Source organism: Nymphaea colorata, chromosome 2 (assembly GCF_008831285.2).
Source record: "Nymphaea colorata isolate Beijing-Zhang1983 chromosome 2, ASM883128v2, whole genome shotgun sequence".
NCBI classification, from domain to species: domain Eukaryota; kingdom Viridiplantae; phylum Streptophyta; class Magnoliopsida; order Nymphaeales; family Nymphaeaceae; genus Nymphaea; species Nymphaea colorata.
Genome location: NC_045139.1, coordinates 7,091,250 through 7,108,320, shown reverse-complemented (window position 1 = coordinate 7,108,320; position 17,071 = coordinate 7,091,250). Strand labels below are relative to the sequence as shown.

Below are 17,071 nucleotides of genomic sequence, written 5' to 3'. Positions count from 1 at the left end.
GTCATAATTAGTTTCTCACATAATTATAATGTCAATAGATTGGATATCAGGTTTTAAATAAATACCCGACCAGTTTGAAACTCAACTTAATTTCACACCCGCATATTTTAAAAGTCCATTCTTAGCATATCATAATGCGGGTTATATTCGATTGTATATTTAAAAGTTATATTTCTCTTCAAGGGGAAGTTAGTTAGGTACAAAATTCTTTATTCATATTTGCTAGGCAGAATGGCCATATCTGCACAAGAATAAGCTCATCAGAGTTAAAAGAAAAAAAAAACTGCTAGCTGCAAGATAATTCACAATTTTTTGTTTTCCAACCAAGAGTGTTCAACAACAATCAATAGACTAAGTGAGAAAAAACTCTGGTAGACCTCAACATTCAACGAGACTGTCTTTGCTGCAAGCAACCTTCAATATCACATCATCCCCAAGTTTGATATTGTTCCTATCTCATTTCTGCTACAGAAACAACATAAACTGGCCAGTGATATATGAATTCTGGTATTCTTTTGAGCCGAATTACATACCACAACAAGAAGAAATAGAGAAAAATAGACAAAATAAGACTCTGTAAGGTTCCGTTGGTCACAATTGTTCATGTGAGTTAGTGCTCTATGTTGTATGACAACAACCTTTTTTTAGTGAAACATGGACTATCAAATTTATGGATAATACTATGGAAGGATGACATATTACGAGAAACAGTATGTGCTCTACCGAATGATGCAATACATGTATATGTCTGACTATACCAGCAGATCATGATTTCAAATTTAGCAACATGATGATGGTGGTCTAAATAGTTCACTTGATAATAAGCAAGTGATTTAATGCTGGGAAGATCTATTAACTTGTGGTGACAATATGACACCTTGAAAAAGCAGTTCCTATGCGACAAATATCAGAATTGATACGGTGATATAATGCATGTCCCAACTAAAGGAACAACCAGTTGCTGTAGTACATTAGAGATGGCATCAGAAAAAAAAAAACATAATTATTTTTGCCCTCAATAATAAGGCTGTGTTTGATGCACAGGAAGTTATTTGCATGGTAAAGTTTCCAGGAAAAAAAGTCCAGGAAAATTGGAAGAATTTTTTTTCCAAATCCAGGCCATGTTTGGTGCCTGGAATTTTTTTTCAAGGAAAAAATTTCATTGTTTGATGGGCAGGAAAAACCTACCGTGCATAAAATTTTCAACTGTTGCTTGTATAGACCAACAACATATAACATCAATGAAAGCATTGTAACATTATACTAGTCCATCTTAACATTATGACAGCTTATAATTTGCAGGAACCAACACCAATGAAAATGAAAATGTATTACTAATATCATCTATCAAAGCCTTCAATTATGCACATTTCAATACGGAAAAGAATAAAAGAAAGCATTTGGCTTAAACAAAGAAGTTCCACAACTAACAGGTTGCAGCATAATTGGAGCCAATAATTTTAAAAACAGAGGTTAGTTAGATACTGTCACTGTGCCGTGCATATATGACATACTGTCCTTGGGAGCTGTTTGGGCACAGTAACATGCTGTCACTGTGCCGTGCATATAAAAAGTAGGGCAGATTCATGAAGCACTTTTTAAAACGTCCAATGAATCTAAGTAACTTTTGGGTTAGATGAATGGGACAGTACCATAATGTTACTGTTCCCAAACGGCCCGCCCCACCAGTTCAGGGGCCCAAGTCTCTGGGCGCCTCACCCAGGTGACAACCTCATCTCATTCGGAATTTGCATGCATTTAAATGTTAAGTTTAGTAGTTACTATTTAGTAGTTAGTACTGGTTCCAGGTGATTTTGCAAGTGATGTTTGTTTTTCCAGCTTGTTGTCAAATTTATGTATATGGGGAAGACTGAAACTTGACTTGGTAAACAAGAAGCTGCGCAAGGAACTAGTCTTCAATCTCTTGTGCAGCTAGCAAAAGTTTGTCCTTACGATTTGATGTTAGAATGCCAGGTTAAGGTTTAACTAGCTGCACTTTAAAGGGAAAAACAAAATTGAATCAATAAAAGTGACTCACGTTTGACAGCTTGCCATGTAAAAAAAACTTGAGCAAGGGTCTCACATTCCTATTTTTGACTGAGCATGCAAGCGGATGACCTCTACTACCAGACATAGGATTTGACTCCCAGTGCAGTGGAAAACCGGGTTTCACCTTAACCCAGTTAAGGATGTTAACAAAACGCCCACCAGCCTCTGTTCTGGAGTTAAAACTGAGTTTTTGTGTCAAACTGGGTTCCTGACTCTATCAGGGGCATCATCCAAATGACCTTTAAGATGCTTTATTTATCCGAATTTAGCATATCTGTGTTGTTACAACGTATAAATATTATATATCCTTTTGTTCAGTCCGCCTCTGCGATTGGCCAATGTAAACAAGTAATGTGTTTCTTGTTGTTACTATGGATCAGTAGGTATTGGGTTGCAGAGAATCTTATCATTGGGGTTCACATGCCTTTCATGATGTAAGGTATCAAGTTCATCAAGACGGCAGTTCCTTGGCTGAGGTTTGCCACTTGCTTTTTGCCTCTAAATTTGCTCGTCGATATTGTTTTTTTCTCCTGATGCCATATAATTTAAAGTGCTTTAACCATTATGTCACCGGTAAGTTTGGGCAGATAAATGGGCACCTTCTATCTTGGGTTAGCATATCTCATGATAGAGATCATATAGACTCTAGAAACAGGCTTGGCAAAGGAAGCATAAGCCAGTTCTCTTAGATTACCAAACTTGTAGCAAGTGAGAGATATTACTAGGCCTTTGAATGCTTGAATGTTGTACATACAACCACATGTGAGATGTGTGGTTTATCCTTCTTGGCATCCAATGTAGGGACTTGGAGTTCAAGTTCTTACTGTTGCCAAAATTCATAAACTTTAGTTCCTTTTGTTACCTGAGCTGGACTACTGACCAAATTAGGCAATTATGAACATCTGAAGTTGGTTTGTTTAGCTCATTTACTAGTGATCATCACCTATGTCAAACTTGTTTGTCTCAGAGTGTTTCTTTTTCTTTTTAGTTTTAGAAACAAGTGATTTTTCGAAGAATAACTGAGTTTACATAAAAAGAAAAGACAACACAAACAAAATAAAAAATAAAGCAAAGGAATTTATCAACAACATCACCAAACATGCTTTTGTTTCATAGTTATCTTGAAAATGTCGTAATGTTTCTCTCTCTAAAGATTATCGTTTAAGAATGTATTTGTTGTAGGAACCACTTGCATTCATTTTAATAATGGTTACTAATTCATTTATCAGGAGGAATTATTCTCCTTGTGTTGGCGTGCTTTTGTGCAGTGACACAGTCAGTTAACATGATCGCTGATGTTCAGTGTCGTCCTAGTTTTCATTCCCTTGCATCAGATGGGGGAAAATCTTGACAAATATCGTCACTAGTGCTGTAGAAATCGTTCTTCCTCGGTAGTTATTATTTTGGGGGCCGTTTGGTGGTCTGGAAATATATTTCTGGAAATATAGGAAATGAAAAATGAAATGGGAAAAATCTTTCCGATTCCAATTTTGGTGTGTGTGTGATGACTCAGAAATATATTTTCAGTTTTATATTTTTGAGTTTGATGGTACAGAAATATATTTCCAGATTTCTAGAAAATTAATTCTTAGTTTGATAATAAGGAAACATTTTTCCAGATGTTGAGAGGCAACCTTTCACATTTGTCACACATTTTCTCAAGCACACCAGAAGCCTAACAGAACCATAAGGAGTTGAGCGACAAGAATGGGGTGTGACCTAAACTTCACGTCAGCTATTTGTATGACTTATGTACAGGAGAATACTGTTACAAAATATTTCGCTGCCAGCTGAGTATAGAAACTTAGGAAAATTCAATCATACCTCAAATTATCTAAATTTAGATTTTCAAAGCAAAAGAAGCTGAGAATATAAGATACGAAGGAAAGCAAAAGTAGAACATGAAGAAGGGACATAAATGCAGACACATGAAGAAGGGACATAAATGCAGACATGATTTCCACAGCCTCTGAAATACTGCTAACCCCATAATTCTTGAACTTTTAGACATGAAGATAATGGTGTCTGTGCCTGGGCATAGCTACTTGACAGCAAAAATCAGCATCTTCAGAAGGGACATAAATGCAGACATTAGCTTTCCTGAATGCTATTCTATGTCTTGAAGAAATTCAAACATAAGACACTTCATAGAAAACAAAGGGAGAAATGATGCAAATAAAATAAAATGGCAAAATACCAAGGCGCAAATCGAAAACAGTAAACAACTGGATGCATTTCTGCAGCTCTGCCTTAGCAAACAGAATGACCAGGGATCTAAAAATATAATATCATTTTATCAAACCACATACCTGCACAACAGAAACCAATGAAATGGCAGATCCTGTCAGAGTAGGAGGAGATGACAACTTGGTGTTTGGGTTTGCTGAGTATGCAGACGGTGATGCAGTGAGAACTTTCAAAATCTGCCAGACATCATACCAAAAAACTATGTTCAGTTTTCTACAACATAGAATCCATGAGCAAATTCTAGAAAACAAAGAATCGCATGAAAACAAAGAACTTTCAGAATCTGTTCATTCCTTGAAACAACAAAAAGTTCTGTTGGGAAGTTGAATTTTCCAGGAGAAATCACATGCCACTGTTAACTAGTGTAATCTCAGTATTTGGATATATTAGAAAAAAAATACGAAGTGCTGTCGTGTACTTTCATCCTAACATACCTCCTAAACTGCTTGACCAAAACCAGTCAGGAGTGCAATTCACCAACATTTACCAATTACCAGTTTCAGTCGATCAAAATAACACAACTAAACCAAGAGAAAGAACTCTGAGAATGCCTTCTTCCTATCTTCACCGGAGAAATTAAGATTAGACATCAAGTGCAGGGACTGGATCGAATCATCAATTCAAGTCTAAAGTTTATTTCGTCACACTGGCATGGAACTATGTTACACAACACCATATGTTTAACTATTATTTTGAGTAAAAGAAAAGTGAAAGCTAATAGCATGTCAGCAAGGCTGCGTGGAGGGCGTTGACATCGGAACTGAGCATAAAGCAAGCTAGCCAACCTCGATCTTTTTATCGCCCAATATTACTTTGGACTGAATAAAATCATCGCCTGCAATCAGAGTGTGATCCCCTTCGGTCTCAGAGACAGCATAACCAGTATGGTCAATGACAACGGCAGAAGGATCCTATAACCAAACAAAAATCAATTCAAGTAACAAATTTCACAGACAACCCTGAACTTCTGAGACCACTAGAGGAAGAGAAAGACATAAGTATTCACCTCATCAAAATCTGCCCCACATTCAGTTGCAATATCACGAATCAGATCAGAGGCTCCAACATCCACCAGCAAGTATTAGATCATGACCGGAATCAACGAAGTCTAGAACAGCGGCCACATCCAAGGATCCGCCTAATCCTATTCAAGGAAGAAGCAATCGATCTTCAGCAACCAAAAGAATCGAATCTTATTAATAGCTGTATAAACAAACCCTCGACCTGTATAATTTAAAAACCATAACCTCCTCCTCCTTCCGCAAGTTAACGAAGAAGAAATTAAAACGAGTCAATCAAATTAGAAGGAAACTAAACAGATGCAGCGGAAGAAGAAGTAGAACAAAAAGAGAAGGGAAGCCAGATCGGGCGCTTACTTTGCGCGGAGGGCGAGAATAGGACGAGCCCGTCGTAGAGGTACTGCCCATACCTCTGCAGCGCGAGCTTGGGGTCGTCGGCGAGCCTGAACTCGAGGTTGAAACCTCTGCACCGGAGGGAGTTGAAGAAGAGGGAGTGGGAGGAGCGGATCGCGAAATCGTCAACAAGGACGAGGAAGGGGCGGTCGGTGGGGCTATCGGGGGAGAAGGCGAGACGTGTCTACCTCGGATAGTGACAAGGCGAGTGGCCGGAGCAGGAGGGTGAGAAGGCAAGAGAGACGGCAGCGGCTGCGTGAGGACCTCGCGGCAACACGAAGCAAGACGCAACTGAGAAAAGGAAAGAGGAAAAAGAAGAGCAAGGTAGACAGGTGAGAAGGCGATTGGTGCATACCTCGGAGACTGAGGGGGCGAGTGGCCGGAGCAGGCAACTGGTCGGAGCAGGAGATGAGAGAAGACCACGAGAAAGAAGAGGCAGGGGCTGCGGCTCACTCGCGGCAGCAGGAAGGAAGAAATAAATTTCCCCAAAAAAATTTCTGTCCCTCCAGGTGGAAAAAAAATTTCCCGAATGGCCTTCAACGGTCGAAAATATTTTTGATAGACAAATTTTGGATTTTTGAAATTTTTTTCTCGGTGAAGAGTATTTTTTGGGCGCATCAAACGCCCCTTAAATGCTTTTTAATTTAGAATTTGTAAAAGGCTGCCCCCTCGAGTTTCAGCATCAACTTGATCTGCTTTCTGGATAAGGTGATCCCTCAGGACATCCATCCTCGCCAGTCTCTGAACATCTGCTTTTAAATGGCAGCAGCAGGTCCTTTATTAATTTCAGAAGATTGGCAGAAGATGAGACTGTAATTGGAGCGAACGGAATAGTTCCGTAACGCACATAGAAAATAAAGGCTCCCCATATTTCGTCTTAGCTCGTCCCTTCGAGTGCTGGGGCTCCAAGTATACTCTTCTCTCACTGCAGACTGCGATAAAGAAGGAAGGATCGCAGTCGCGCAGACAGAAATATGTGAGCCACATCTTAATCTGTGTCATGTCGAAATCACAGTACAGAAGAAAAAAGGAGTTCCACTAAAATGCGTGCAACCCGCGTAAATGTTTTTCATGGCTTCCCCCACGTAGATCGAAATTTTGCTATAAAAGGGTTTCTCTTTTCTCAACAAGGTTTTGCTTAAAAGTTCTTCCAATGAAACCTTGGGGGGACTTGGTCCCTTCTTTATTGGTTTTGAATAAGTTGTTTCTTTTTAGGCGAAACTGTATGAAAAGTGATGCTGATTAAGTTCTTCTGAAACTATTGCTATATGATTACCAAAAGGCGGTCTTAGATTAAATTGTTTCTAAGAAAGTCGGCGTCTAGTAATAGAAGAAGCAGGCTCTCATCTCACAGAGAGAGAGAGAGAGAGAGAGAGAGTACGAATTGAATGTTTCAAACTTATATTACTGAGTTTCTCAGCGACGTTCTGCATGAGTGTTTCGCATCTGACGCTCGTTTGAACGAGAGAAGACCGGCGTTTCAAAGTGCCAATGTTCTTGCAGGACCGTTGAACTCATGTCTTCTGCCAAATAAGGACGTTAGAAACACCCAAATTTCATTTTTCTTAACAACATGGTTTATTTCATGGCGGTGAGCACTATTTTCAAATGTTGCTGCTTTGCTACAAACAAACCAGGTGGCGTTCATCTTTGAGGTTCATCTTAAAGGCCTTTGCCATCTGGAAAGGTTACTAATTACAAAAGACGGTGTTGACATATTATAAAAAACAATATTATTTTATTTAAAAGGTTAGATCGTCCTTACTCTACTATAGCTTATTTAATTATTTATTACTGAAACCGGGGGCAGCGCCGCGTTTTGTACTTCGGCAAAGTTGGCAGAACGAGAAGGAATGAGGGTTGCCATGGCTGACTCGCTGATTGCGCAAGCATCACCGTCTACATGTAGGGAGAGAAGAACGAGCAGTAAAGAAAGGGACAAGAGGACAAAAGGAGAGCGAAGAAGAAGATGAAGGTGGTATTGAAAGAGGAGAGGAACTGAACTGAGATGAAAGCTACAGAAGAAGAGAGAAGATAAACAAGAGAGAGAAAGAGGATGGACAGCCTTCTCTGCGACGAACTATTGCAGCAGATCCTCCAGAGGTTGCCATCCTCTTCAGACGTCAACTCCGCGTCTCTCGTCTGCAAGCGGTGGCTCTCCCTCCGCCGCTCATACACCACCTCCCTCTCCCTCCGCCTCCCACTCCCAGCCAATGGTTCCTCTCTCTCCTCTCTGCTCTCACACTACCCCGGCCTCTCCACCCTCACCCTCATCTCCGATGCCCCTAACTCCGACCATCACCTGGCTGACCGTGCCCTCGTTTCTGTCTCCTCCGTCTGCAGAAATCTCAGCCATCTGCGCTTCCTCGTCGGACCCGTCACCGCCTCAGCTCTCGAACAACTCTCTTCTTCCTGCAAATCCCTGTTGTTTCTCAAGATCGTCGCCTACCGTTCGGTCGATTTCTGGTGGTTGGCAGGGTTTCCCGCTCTAAGAGAACTCTCCGTGAGGTTTCTTGACTATTCGGAAGATGGGTCGTCCTCCGATCCCAGCTTCGATTGCCCCGGTGATCCCGGACTCGGGTTAGAATCAGTTTGCCTCACCGGAATCGGAAGCGGCAATGTGGGCATCGATTGGATATGGAGGAATTGCAAGAAAATCACAAAATTGCAGCTCTGTACCTGCGAGGGTATTGGGAATCCTCTTTCGGATTCTTCCTTTCTCAGCATGTTGTCAGGGATTCGGGAGATTGAATTGATAACGTGCCGTAGTATCACAAGGAATCTCCTTTTCCTGGTTGCGGAGCATTGCAGGTCTCTGGATTCTCTGGTACTCTATGATGGGGGCGACAAGGAGGCTCTGCTTCAGGTCATCAAACGTTGTCGGTCCTTGAGAAAGATCGATCTGAGGCTTCCTCTCGACTTCGACGATGATGGCCTAGTGGCGATTGCACATAGCTGCAGTGGATTGAGAAGCCTCTGTCTGCGAAGTTGCGGACTGGTCAGTGGGGAAAGCTTGAGAGCATTGGCACGGGATCTCACCTCGGGGACCTTGGAGGAGCTGGTTTTAGTAAATTGTGATGCTCTGGAGAGGGATCCTGGTCTATTGACATTGTTGGGGCAGCGGTTCAAGGGTCTGAGGAAGTTGGATCTTTCATACAACGAGGCCCTGCTTGATGGAGAAGTAGGATCAATGCTTGCGTCCGGTAGAAATCTTACTGAGATAAGGTTGGGAGGTTGCAAGGGATTAACAGACTCGACCATTTCTTCCATAGTGAACAAATGTAGCGCTCTGCAGATTGTTGATATTGATCACTGTCACAAGGTTACTGCGGAAGGTGTTGGTTTGCTGCTTCAGATCCCAACGTTGAAGCAGATTGTGGTTGAACAAAGAAAGATCCCACCACACGTGTAAGTTGGTGTTCATCTCCTTTGATCTGTATATTCGACCAAATCTGTTGCTCCTTATGTATTTTATAGATTCTACGCTTATTCTTGGTTCTTTTGCGGAAAAGCTGCGTATATATATAATTATGTTTTATGACAGCCTTATTTCTCCTCATTTAGTGCTTTTAATGAGAAGTCTATGCGTCTGATTTTAGGTCATTGTCAACAAGTATTGTCGGCAAGTGAGAATCTTATTTGTTGTCAGGATTAGTAGAAGTCAGAGCGCAAGCAGGATCTAGTTTTAGCTTGTTTTCTATAGGTGGAAACTTAAAAAATCTTTCTTGTTTCTGTTGTTGTGATAGTAAATGTTGAAATCTGAAAACCACAACATATTAATTTTACTGGACTTCGAGTAAAGACCATTCCATCTATTTCTTAGACTATGATCCTGAAGTTACATGTGGAATAATCTATTTACTTATCGTCATTTATGTTTGATCTCATCAAGGGGATTGCTATGGGTGACTGACATTAGTTGTTCTTTAATTATTTGGGGTTCTAATCAGTAACCCAAACTCCAGAATCTTCCAGCAACCAGGAGCTTCCTCTTGTGGGCAATCCCCTATCTGGAGTCCAACAGATTCTGCCCCAGAATGTCAGAGAAGAGGCAACCGGAGACATGCAACCCCAATCCTATGGACTGACCGCTAGGTAATATGTAGTTTCCAATACTTGAACTCATTTTCTTATTGTTGTTGTAACATGTAGCCTCAAATACAGTAGTATCTCCTGGTTTTGGATGAAAGAAACGAAAGAAAGCTTAATATTTATGTAGTGAATGATATTTCATGTACATATATAAACTTTATTTGGTTGTAGAGTGGGTTCCTGTGCTGAGATATACACCAGTTTTTAAGTAAATGTTCATGGTGAATTGCCAGCAGATTATCAGTTTTCATTTGCAGAGCTCTCTGAACCTATAGGTTCAATTGACGTCTAAAAAGGTTGAGTTGGTGGGACTCTAGGTCCGGTCAGTTGATTCATACCACTTTGAATGGTTGTATTGAACGAGTTGCTGAGAGTGTTTGTGTGGATCTTTTAATAATCTTTCCCATCATTCCAATAAACTCCGTTGTGTAAACGACTTGGTTAAAGGAGCGATGGGTACCCCAGAACCCGGCCTCTTTCCCCACGGCCGAACTAGAGAGAAATCCGGCGGACCTCGAGTCAATCAATGGTGTCTCGTGCATCCCGGGAAACCGTCGCCATCGTTTACAGGAAGCGTCCTTAGGATGTGAGACACTTTGTCTTGGTATGTCTGGATTTCATCAAGTTTATCGGTTGATCTGGTTGCTGTAGTTCAAACAAAAGGAATCAGGTCAATGTTTTCTCTCTTAATTTGAATAAAATCTTTATTGATGTTGTGGTTATGTATATATCTCATTTTGGTTATAGGTATTTCACGAGGATACACAAATATTAGAAATTGAAAGGTTGAAAACATACTTTATAGGCATTTGGTAAGGAGAATATTGGTTTTTTTGGGGTACATGAGTACACTGTTCAAGAATACTATGTTCTTCTTCGATGAACATAATAGAACTGATTGATTCTAAAAATATCCAGTTCCACGACATATTGTTGATTTTTGGCCTCCCAGTAAGGTAAAGGGCAGTCTCTACCAATGAAGAAATTAAACTCCGATCCCCCTAGCTAGGAATTCATTTTGAAGTCATGTCCTCTAGACTATCTATCGAAGTAGTAAAATTAGAAAGCTTAATGGTCCGGCAAATCAGTAAAAAATAAATGAAATTTGAAAACAAAAATACAATCAGGAGAAAATAAGAAGTAAAAAAGTGTTGAAATAAGCAAACCCAAGGGGCTGATGAAATCAAAGAGTGCTGCCCAATCCAAACACTCACGATATCTTGTTGAACAATGTCAATTACATTCAGCCTGGAAAATTTTCTGCCACATTCTATATATGCAGGTATTTCTTCACAGTTCAACATCCAGATCGTCTTGACATCTCCTTTTTATTTTACTAAAAGATCAGATGAAGCCATGAAGTGCAAATTCGACCAACTTGGTTTGATGATATGAAATAATAATTCAGATGTAGAGATGGTACCTCATGCAGGACACTGCTTAACGTTGTCTGCATGAATTTCAGACGTCTTGATATCATAAAGAGGAATGAAGGAAATGTACATCTGCACAAGGAAAGAGGCACTAAGAGAACATATGAATAACTAGCAAGCACACTCATCCGAAGTGCTGAGACGAAATAGTGGAGTGAATGGAATGACAATGAATTTAGTTCTTTTACACCTGAAATGAAATAGTTCACTGAACTGGGAGATGAATCTTCTTCAGGGCTAGTCAAATGAGCAGTGGTGGTGGAGCCGGTGGTCAGTGGCAGTTCCCCCATAAACACCGAATTCAAGTAAAAGCAAGAACACTAAACATCAAACATCAATGCTTATTTCTCCCGTAAGCACTGATTCCAGACAGGACTGGGTTTTGTAGAGCTTAGTTGGATTAACATTTTCAAGTATTTACTCTATTATATATATATATATATATATATACGAGTGCCCCTTCAAAATATGAAAATGAAATGAATATGTCTTTCCCATCACTGTGGCACTCCAAGACCCTGTACTCTCCTCTTCCATGAACGCGTTTTCATTTGACGGCTATTTTGGCGTCATCTAGCTTCTCAGTATTTGGCAATCAATGAATTGATGTTGACTGGTCGAGTTTGTGATTTGCCGATAGTGCCTGATACAATTCCCACTGTACCGAATGGGTCCATCTTTGTTCAACTCACCACAATAAGTTTTTGTTTTCTCTATTAACCGACCGATTAGTTGGTCCTACAACCCTAATCTACTGGCTCTCTTGCAACTGGATGGTCGTTATATTTTGTGAGTGTTTCATGAATTTGTGTTAAAGATTATGCTCGATTTATAAAAGATTAAAAATATTCGGCTCCTAATAAATTTTACTGTATAAACAGAAACTTGCTTAATGGAAATTCTAGCCTTGTGGTTTTACGCTACCAAGCAACAAAATCTCACAGCTGGAGTCTTTGATTCACAAATGGAGAAAAACAAAAAATGCAAGAGGCTACATTGCACTGTTGGGTCTTATTTTCTTTACAAATCACCACTTTGTTCGGGGGTGCAAACTAGTATTTTTATTTGATTGGACACTATAACATAAATATATCTGATTAGAGTCCTATTTTACCTTCTCAATGGGTCGAACCCTATTTAAATCCAGATTTCTAATTTGAGTGCCTACCCTCCAGCATGTTTGGACCGGAATCCGAATCCGAATCTGATTAATTTGTTCTCATATGTATCTAATTAGTGAGATACGCTCGTATTTGCGTTCAAATTAACCAGGCGACCTTATCTACATTTCTACCGCTTTTTCACTCGCAACAGAAAGATTTTGTGTTGTCACATCACTTTATCTATTTTATTTCTGCAGTACCACGAAAAGTATTGGCATATAGTGTTGTTATTAATATTGCTAGGCTGGCTTGATCATAAAAAAAAAGATAAAGTGGTAGCTCACGTCGGGTATAGGACCTGGGTATTGGGTAGGCTTGGGTGTGGGCCAGTCCGATGCTCGAAATTTGAGCTCGAGCCTATCTGGTTAATTTTTTTTAAATATAAAAGAGTTTTTAAATATAAAATATATTTTTAATAATAAAATATATATCATTATTAAATAAAAATAATATAAAAAATAAAGCGAACTACCGATCAAGCAAGCTGGGTACGGGGTACTTGGGCCCGATGCCCAAACTTAGTATTAGGGGTTGGATTTAGCTGAACATATATATTTAAAACTCATTTCTCTATACATTGTTATTTTGTTTTCTTTTTTCTCCCTCTCTCTATATAAATATAAGCCAACTTCACTTGCAAACTCACGACGCATTGTCAATGACTCCTCTATAAACTTCTTTATGTATTACTATGGCTTCCTAAGAAAATGTTGACATGTCAGTTTTGAAATATTAAAAAATAAAATATAGGAGTTTTAATAAAGATAACATCAGAGCCCACTGATGGCTTCCTAAGAAAATCTTGACATGTTAGTTTTGAAATATTAAAAAACAAAATATAGGAGTTTTAAACAAAGATAACATCAGAGCCACTTTGTCGAGCATGGAGCCGATTAGTCAGGGGCAGAGCCAAAATTTTTTTTAAGGGCGGGCCAAACAGTCCACAGGTCGGGCCAAGAGGAGCGATGGGTCGAGCCAAACTAAAAAAATTTAATTTTTTGAATATAAATTTTTTTCTCCTGCACTCACCTGAACCATGGCCCAGGTGGGCTCCCCTCCCTCAGCCCCAGCGGCTAGCCCGACACTATGCTAAGTTCTACTAATAAGACAATGGTTGGCAATGGTTTTCAACTTCAAAATATATGTAAGACAAACCATGGATGCAATTTAATCCAAATGAGCTCGATTTTTTCTTTCTTCCTTGGGGAAAACTTGGACCAGTCGCTTCAAATGATTGCCTATGTAAATTTGGATATATGTGCAGCAAAACACCAATCAATCTTGTAACCAAAATCAAATAAAACTCTATTACAAGCAAGGACTTCATGGTCGAAGGACACGTATTGAGAGAACACAAAATGGATCCGGATCAGAAGGGTAGACTCATACCCACGTCAATTGGACGGCAGATAATAAGTGGGGTTTGAAATTGATGGACGGTTTAAATGAAAGGGAGAAGTCGGAGGTCATATTTGTCACAATTGGGCGGCTCATTCTGGGCAGTTTGCGGTCAAAGTTCCTCCCTTTGTTCTTCCCGGCTGTGGCCGCCTTGTTGCGTGGCGTCTTCAAATTCTAGTGTTTCACTTGCAACTTTCTTTTGTCTTTTTAAGCCATCAAGTCTCAATATTGTTGTTTGGGTTTTTCTATACTTAACATAAGGTTAAGCCAATGAATGGAAACCCCATTTTTCACTTGGTCAAGTCCTTATCGAGTCTAAGACACTTCCTTAGTTGGTGACACGTCTACTTAAAAGTCCAAATAAAGGTGGCTTTGCACCCAACTTCACCTACCTGAATGATCCAATGTACAGTAGGGCTGGGCGTTGGGGTCGGGCCAAGCTGCCGCCAGGCCGGTCCGACTGGCTCCGGGCTTGGCCCCCTGGGCTTGGGCTTGATAGGCCGGCCTGGATTAAAAAATTATTTTTTTAATTTGTTTTGTTATTAATAAATATATTTTATATTTTAAAAAATTATTTTATAAGTAAAAAATTATTTTTTAATTTTAAATGAACGGGACCGAGCCTAAACCCGAGTATCGGGCCACGACCAGGCTCACCAGCTCGACTTGGCGGTGTAAAAATCTCATCAGGCCAAATGACATGTTTGAATGCTACGACTGACGACTTTAGCGAGTCTGCATGCCTATAAATTTGTGACTTCCCAAAGCAGTTCCCACACCTAACTCTCTTTTCCTTCCTTCCTATAACGAAGCAAGTATGCATCCCAGAGTAGGGACACTGGCCCTCTTCGTCGCAATTCTAGCCGGCTTCCGGCCGGACGCGGCTGCCGGGCAGAACTGTGGCTGTGCTGCGAACCTTTGTTGCAGCCAGTTTGGTTATTGCGGCGTCGGCCCTGCTTATTGTGGTCAAGGTTGCCGGGGAGGGCCTTGCTCTGGCGGTGGTGGTACATCTGTGTCTGACATAGTTACACAGCAGTTCTTTGATGGAATAATTAACCAGGCGGCTGCTAGCTGTGCTGGTAAGAACTTCTATACTCGTGATGCCTTCATTAGTGCAATTAGCTCGTATCCGACCGCCGCCGGGTTCGGCACAACTGGGACCGCCGATGACTCCAAGCGCGAGATCGCTGCCTTCTTCGCACATGCAACACATGAGACAGGACGTAAGTACTTTTCTGCTTGAAAAAAAAATTCTGAAATTCTAAGTGGTGATAAGAAGGTATCCCTGTGACTTCCAGCAGAGGATCATCTTGGCTATCTAAAATTGGTTATGTATCTGATCTATTGCAGATTTCTGCTACATTGAAGAAATAGACGGAGCTTCCAAGAATTACTGCGATCCGAGCTTCACCCAGTATCCGTGCACCGCCGGAAAAGGGTACTACGGCCGCGGACCGCTCCAATTGTCATGGAACTACAATTACGGGGCCGCCGGAAATAGCGTCGGTTTCGACGGGCTGAATGCACCGGAGACGGTCGCCAACAATGTCGACACCTCATTCAAAGCGGCCTTATGGTACTGGATGACCAACGTGCACTCGGTCATGGGTCAAGGGTTCGGTGCGACCATCCGAGCCATCAACGGCGCGCTGGAGTGCAATGGCCAGAACACGGCACAAATGCAAGCTCGCGTGGGCTACTACACCGCCTACTGTCAGCAGCTGGGAGTCTCCACCGGCGACAACCTCACCTGCTAGGCTGAACTTCTCCATACACAACGAGTTAGTGAAAATAATGCTATGGCATACCTGGGCCATAATAAAAGCATAAGAACAAGAATAAGAATAAGATCATGTATTGAGGCAGTGCCAATTAAGATCTCCCGGTCTTTAGTTGTAAACTCTTGTGAGAATTGAATAATTAGTATGAATTTATTAGTTAAACGCCCATTGTTGCTTTAGTAGATATTGTGGCTAGTCAAAAATTGCAGATGATTGTTGCTGCCAAAATGATGAAATATGAAAATTTTAAAGCTTCCAAGCATCATGGTGTTGCTCAACAAAGATCACATACAAGTGCAATGTTTAATGAGCTCAGGGAGGAGAGTGCTTATGCACACCTTAAGAACAGATGGAACATTTTTAGTAATTTTTCAAAAAGGAATGCCCTTCATAATCTTTGTACTTTTTTTTTTTTTAAATTTTCATTTTGTTCTTACAAAAAATTTTCTTTTCCAACGTGAACTACGCGTGATATTTAATGCACCAGACACATACGACCAGGTTGGCAGGGGGAGAGTTCTTTCAATGCTGAGCAATAATTTTTTTTGTTCAAAGAGAAAGTATAATAAAATCATTAATTTTGATCAAAGTACGTTAAGAGCTATTACATAAAAATATTGATATCTTGCTTGGTGTTGACCTCATAAATCTCTGTGGCTGTGAGTCGTGAAATTAACTCACTTTCCAATTAATAAATAAATATTGAAATCTTGTCTTAGAACTTAGAAGCTCATCCTTGAAAGAAAATGCAGATTTTTTTTTTCTAAATCTTTTGTTGATTCGTGAGACTGCGTCGTTGCAGAGTTAATTCTTCGAATATCTTCAACTTGCCAAGACCAATGAGGTCCTTGCCTACCATTTCTCCATTGAAAATTTCAATTTGAGGCTCGCCTTGACAGCTTCCAAGTATTCATCATCTAGAAAGCATATAGGATTACGTCCAGCGTTTGATTGTTCACTGGAACATAATTTTTTTTTTCAAGTGTGCGTTCTAGATTGTTCTCATCTACCACTGCTCTAAGAAGGTCGGTGCAAGTTTCTTTTGGCGTCAGTTCATTGCACAAGCCAACAACTTGTTCACGGCGACTAGCTCTCTCGGTAGATATTATATTATTTTCCGGTGAAAAATAAGAAAGAAAAAACCATGTCCTGTTTTAGACAGTTCATGTTACTTCATGCTTACATTAGTCTTCTTCGTCACTGAAAGCTTAAAAAAAATACTTTTACCCTAATGTTTGCAGACAGCTTTGCATCTTAATGATTTAATTACCAAAAAAAAAAAAAAAAACTAGATTGGGCAATTTGAATGACAGCAGGAGCGGAGTCAGAAATTTCTGACTGAGAACGTTAGTAATAAATTATTAATTTTTAAGAGGCTGAACATATAATAAAAAAAATGTTCTGAAAATGTTAATATAAAAATAACTATTTTCAATTATTCTACACGGTCCTCCGCCCCAGGTTTTGATGCAGGGTTCATCACATATCCACTTTGA

General features: G+C 40.2%; 2 protein-coding genes and 1 pseudogene across 3 annotated transcripts; 2 read left to right on the top strand and 1 right to left on the bottom strand.

Moving 5' to 3' along the window:
• Positions 1-268: 268 nt before the first annotated feature.
• Positions 269-7,387, bottom strand: LOC116247394 (dolichyl-diphosphooligosaccharide--protein glycosyltransferase 48 kDa subunit-like; annotated as a pseudogene).
• Positions 7,388-7,499: 112 nt separating this feature from the next.
• LOC116249259 (F-box/LRR-repeat protein 4-like) lies at positions 7,500-9,970 on the top strand. 2 transcript variants are annotated; one of them, XM_031622480.2, is made up of 2 exons: positions 7,500-9,116; positions 9,674-9,970. In XM_031622480.2, the coding sequence occupies exons 1-2, from the start codon at positions 7,765-7,767 to the stop codon at positions 9,801-9,803; spliced, it is 1,482 nt and encodes a 493-aa protein (XP_031478340.1). In that variant the 5' UTR covers positions 7,500-7,764; the 3' UTR covers positions 9,804-9,970. The 2 variants fall into 2 exon arrangements, with proteins under 2 accessions (XP_031478340.1, XP_031478339.1); XM_031622479.2 differs by having other exon boundaries at positions 7,502-9,116; positions 9,659-9,970.
• Positions 9,971-14,564: 4,594 nt separating this feature from the next.
• LOC116246987 (endochitinase EP3-like) lies at positions 14,565-15,737 on the top strand. The gene is made up of 2 exons (XM_031618926.2): positions 14,565-15,017; positions 15,145-15,737. Exons 1-2 carry the CDS (start codon positions 14,612-14,614, stop codon positions 15,549-15,551), a joined length of 813 nt encoding a protein of 270 aa, XP_031474786.1. The 5' UTR covers positions 14,565-14,611; the 3' UTR covers positions 15,552-15,737.
• Positions 15,738-17,071: the final 1,334 nt, after the last annotated feature.

Excerpts from the sequence above, each read along its gene's own strand:
- LOC116246987 (XM_031618926.2), top strand. The coding sequence starts at position 14,612 with ATGCATCCCAGAGTAGGGACACTGGCCCTCTTCGTCGCAATTCTAGCC. Across the intron at positions 15,018-15,144 it reads TGCAACACATGAGACAGGAC|ATTTCTGCTACATTGAAGAA; the intron begins GTAAGTACTTTT and ends GATCTATTGCAG.
- LOC116249259 (XM_031622479.2), top strand. The coding sequence starts at position 7,765 with ATGGACAGCCTTCTCTGCGACGAACTATTGCAGCAGATCCTCCAGAGG. Across the intron at positions 9,117-9,658 it reads AGAAAGATCCCACCACACGT|TAACCCAAACTCCAGAATCT; the intron begins GTAAGTTGGTGT and ends GGTTCTAATCAG.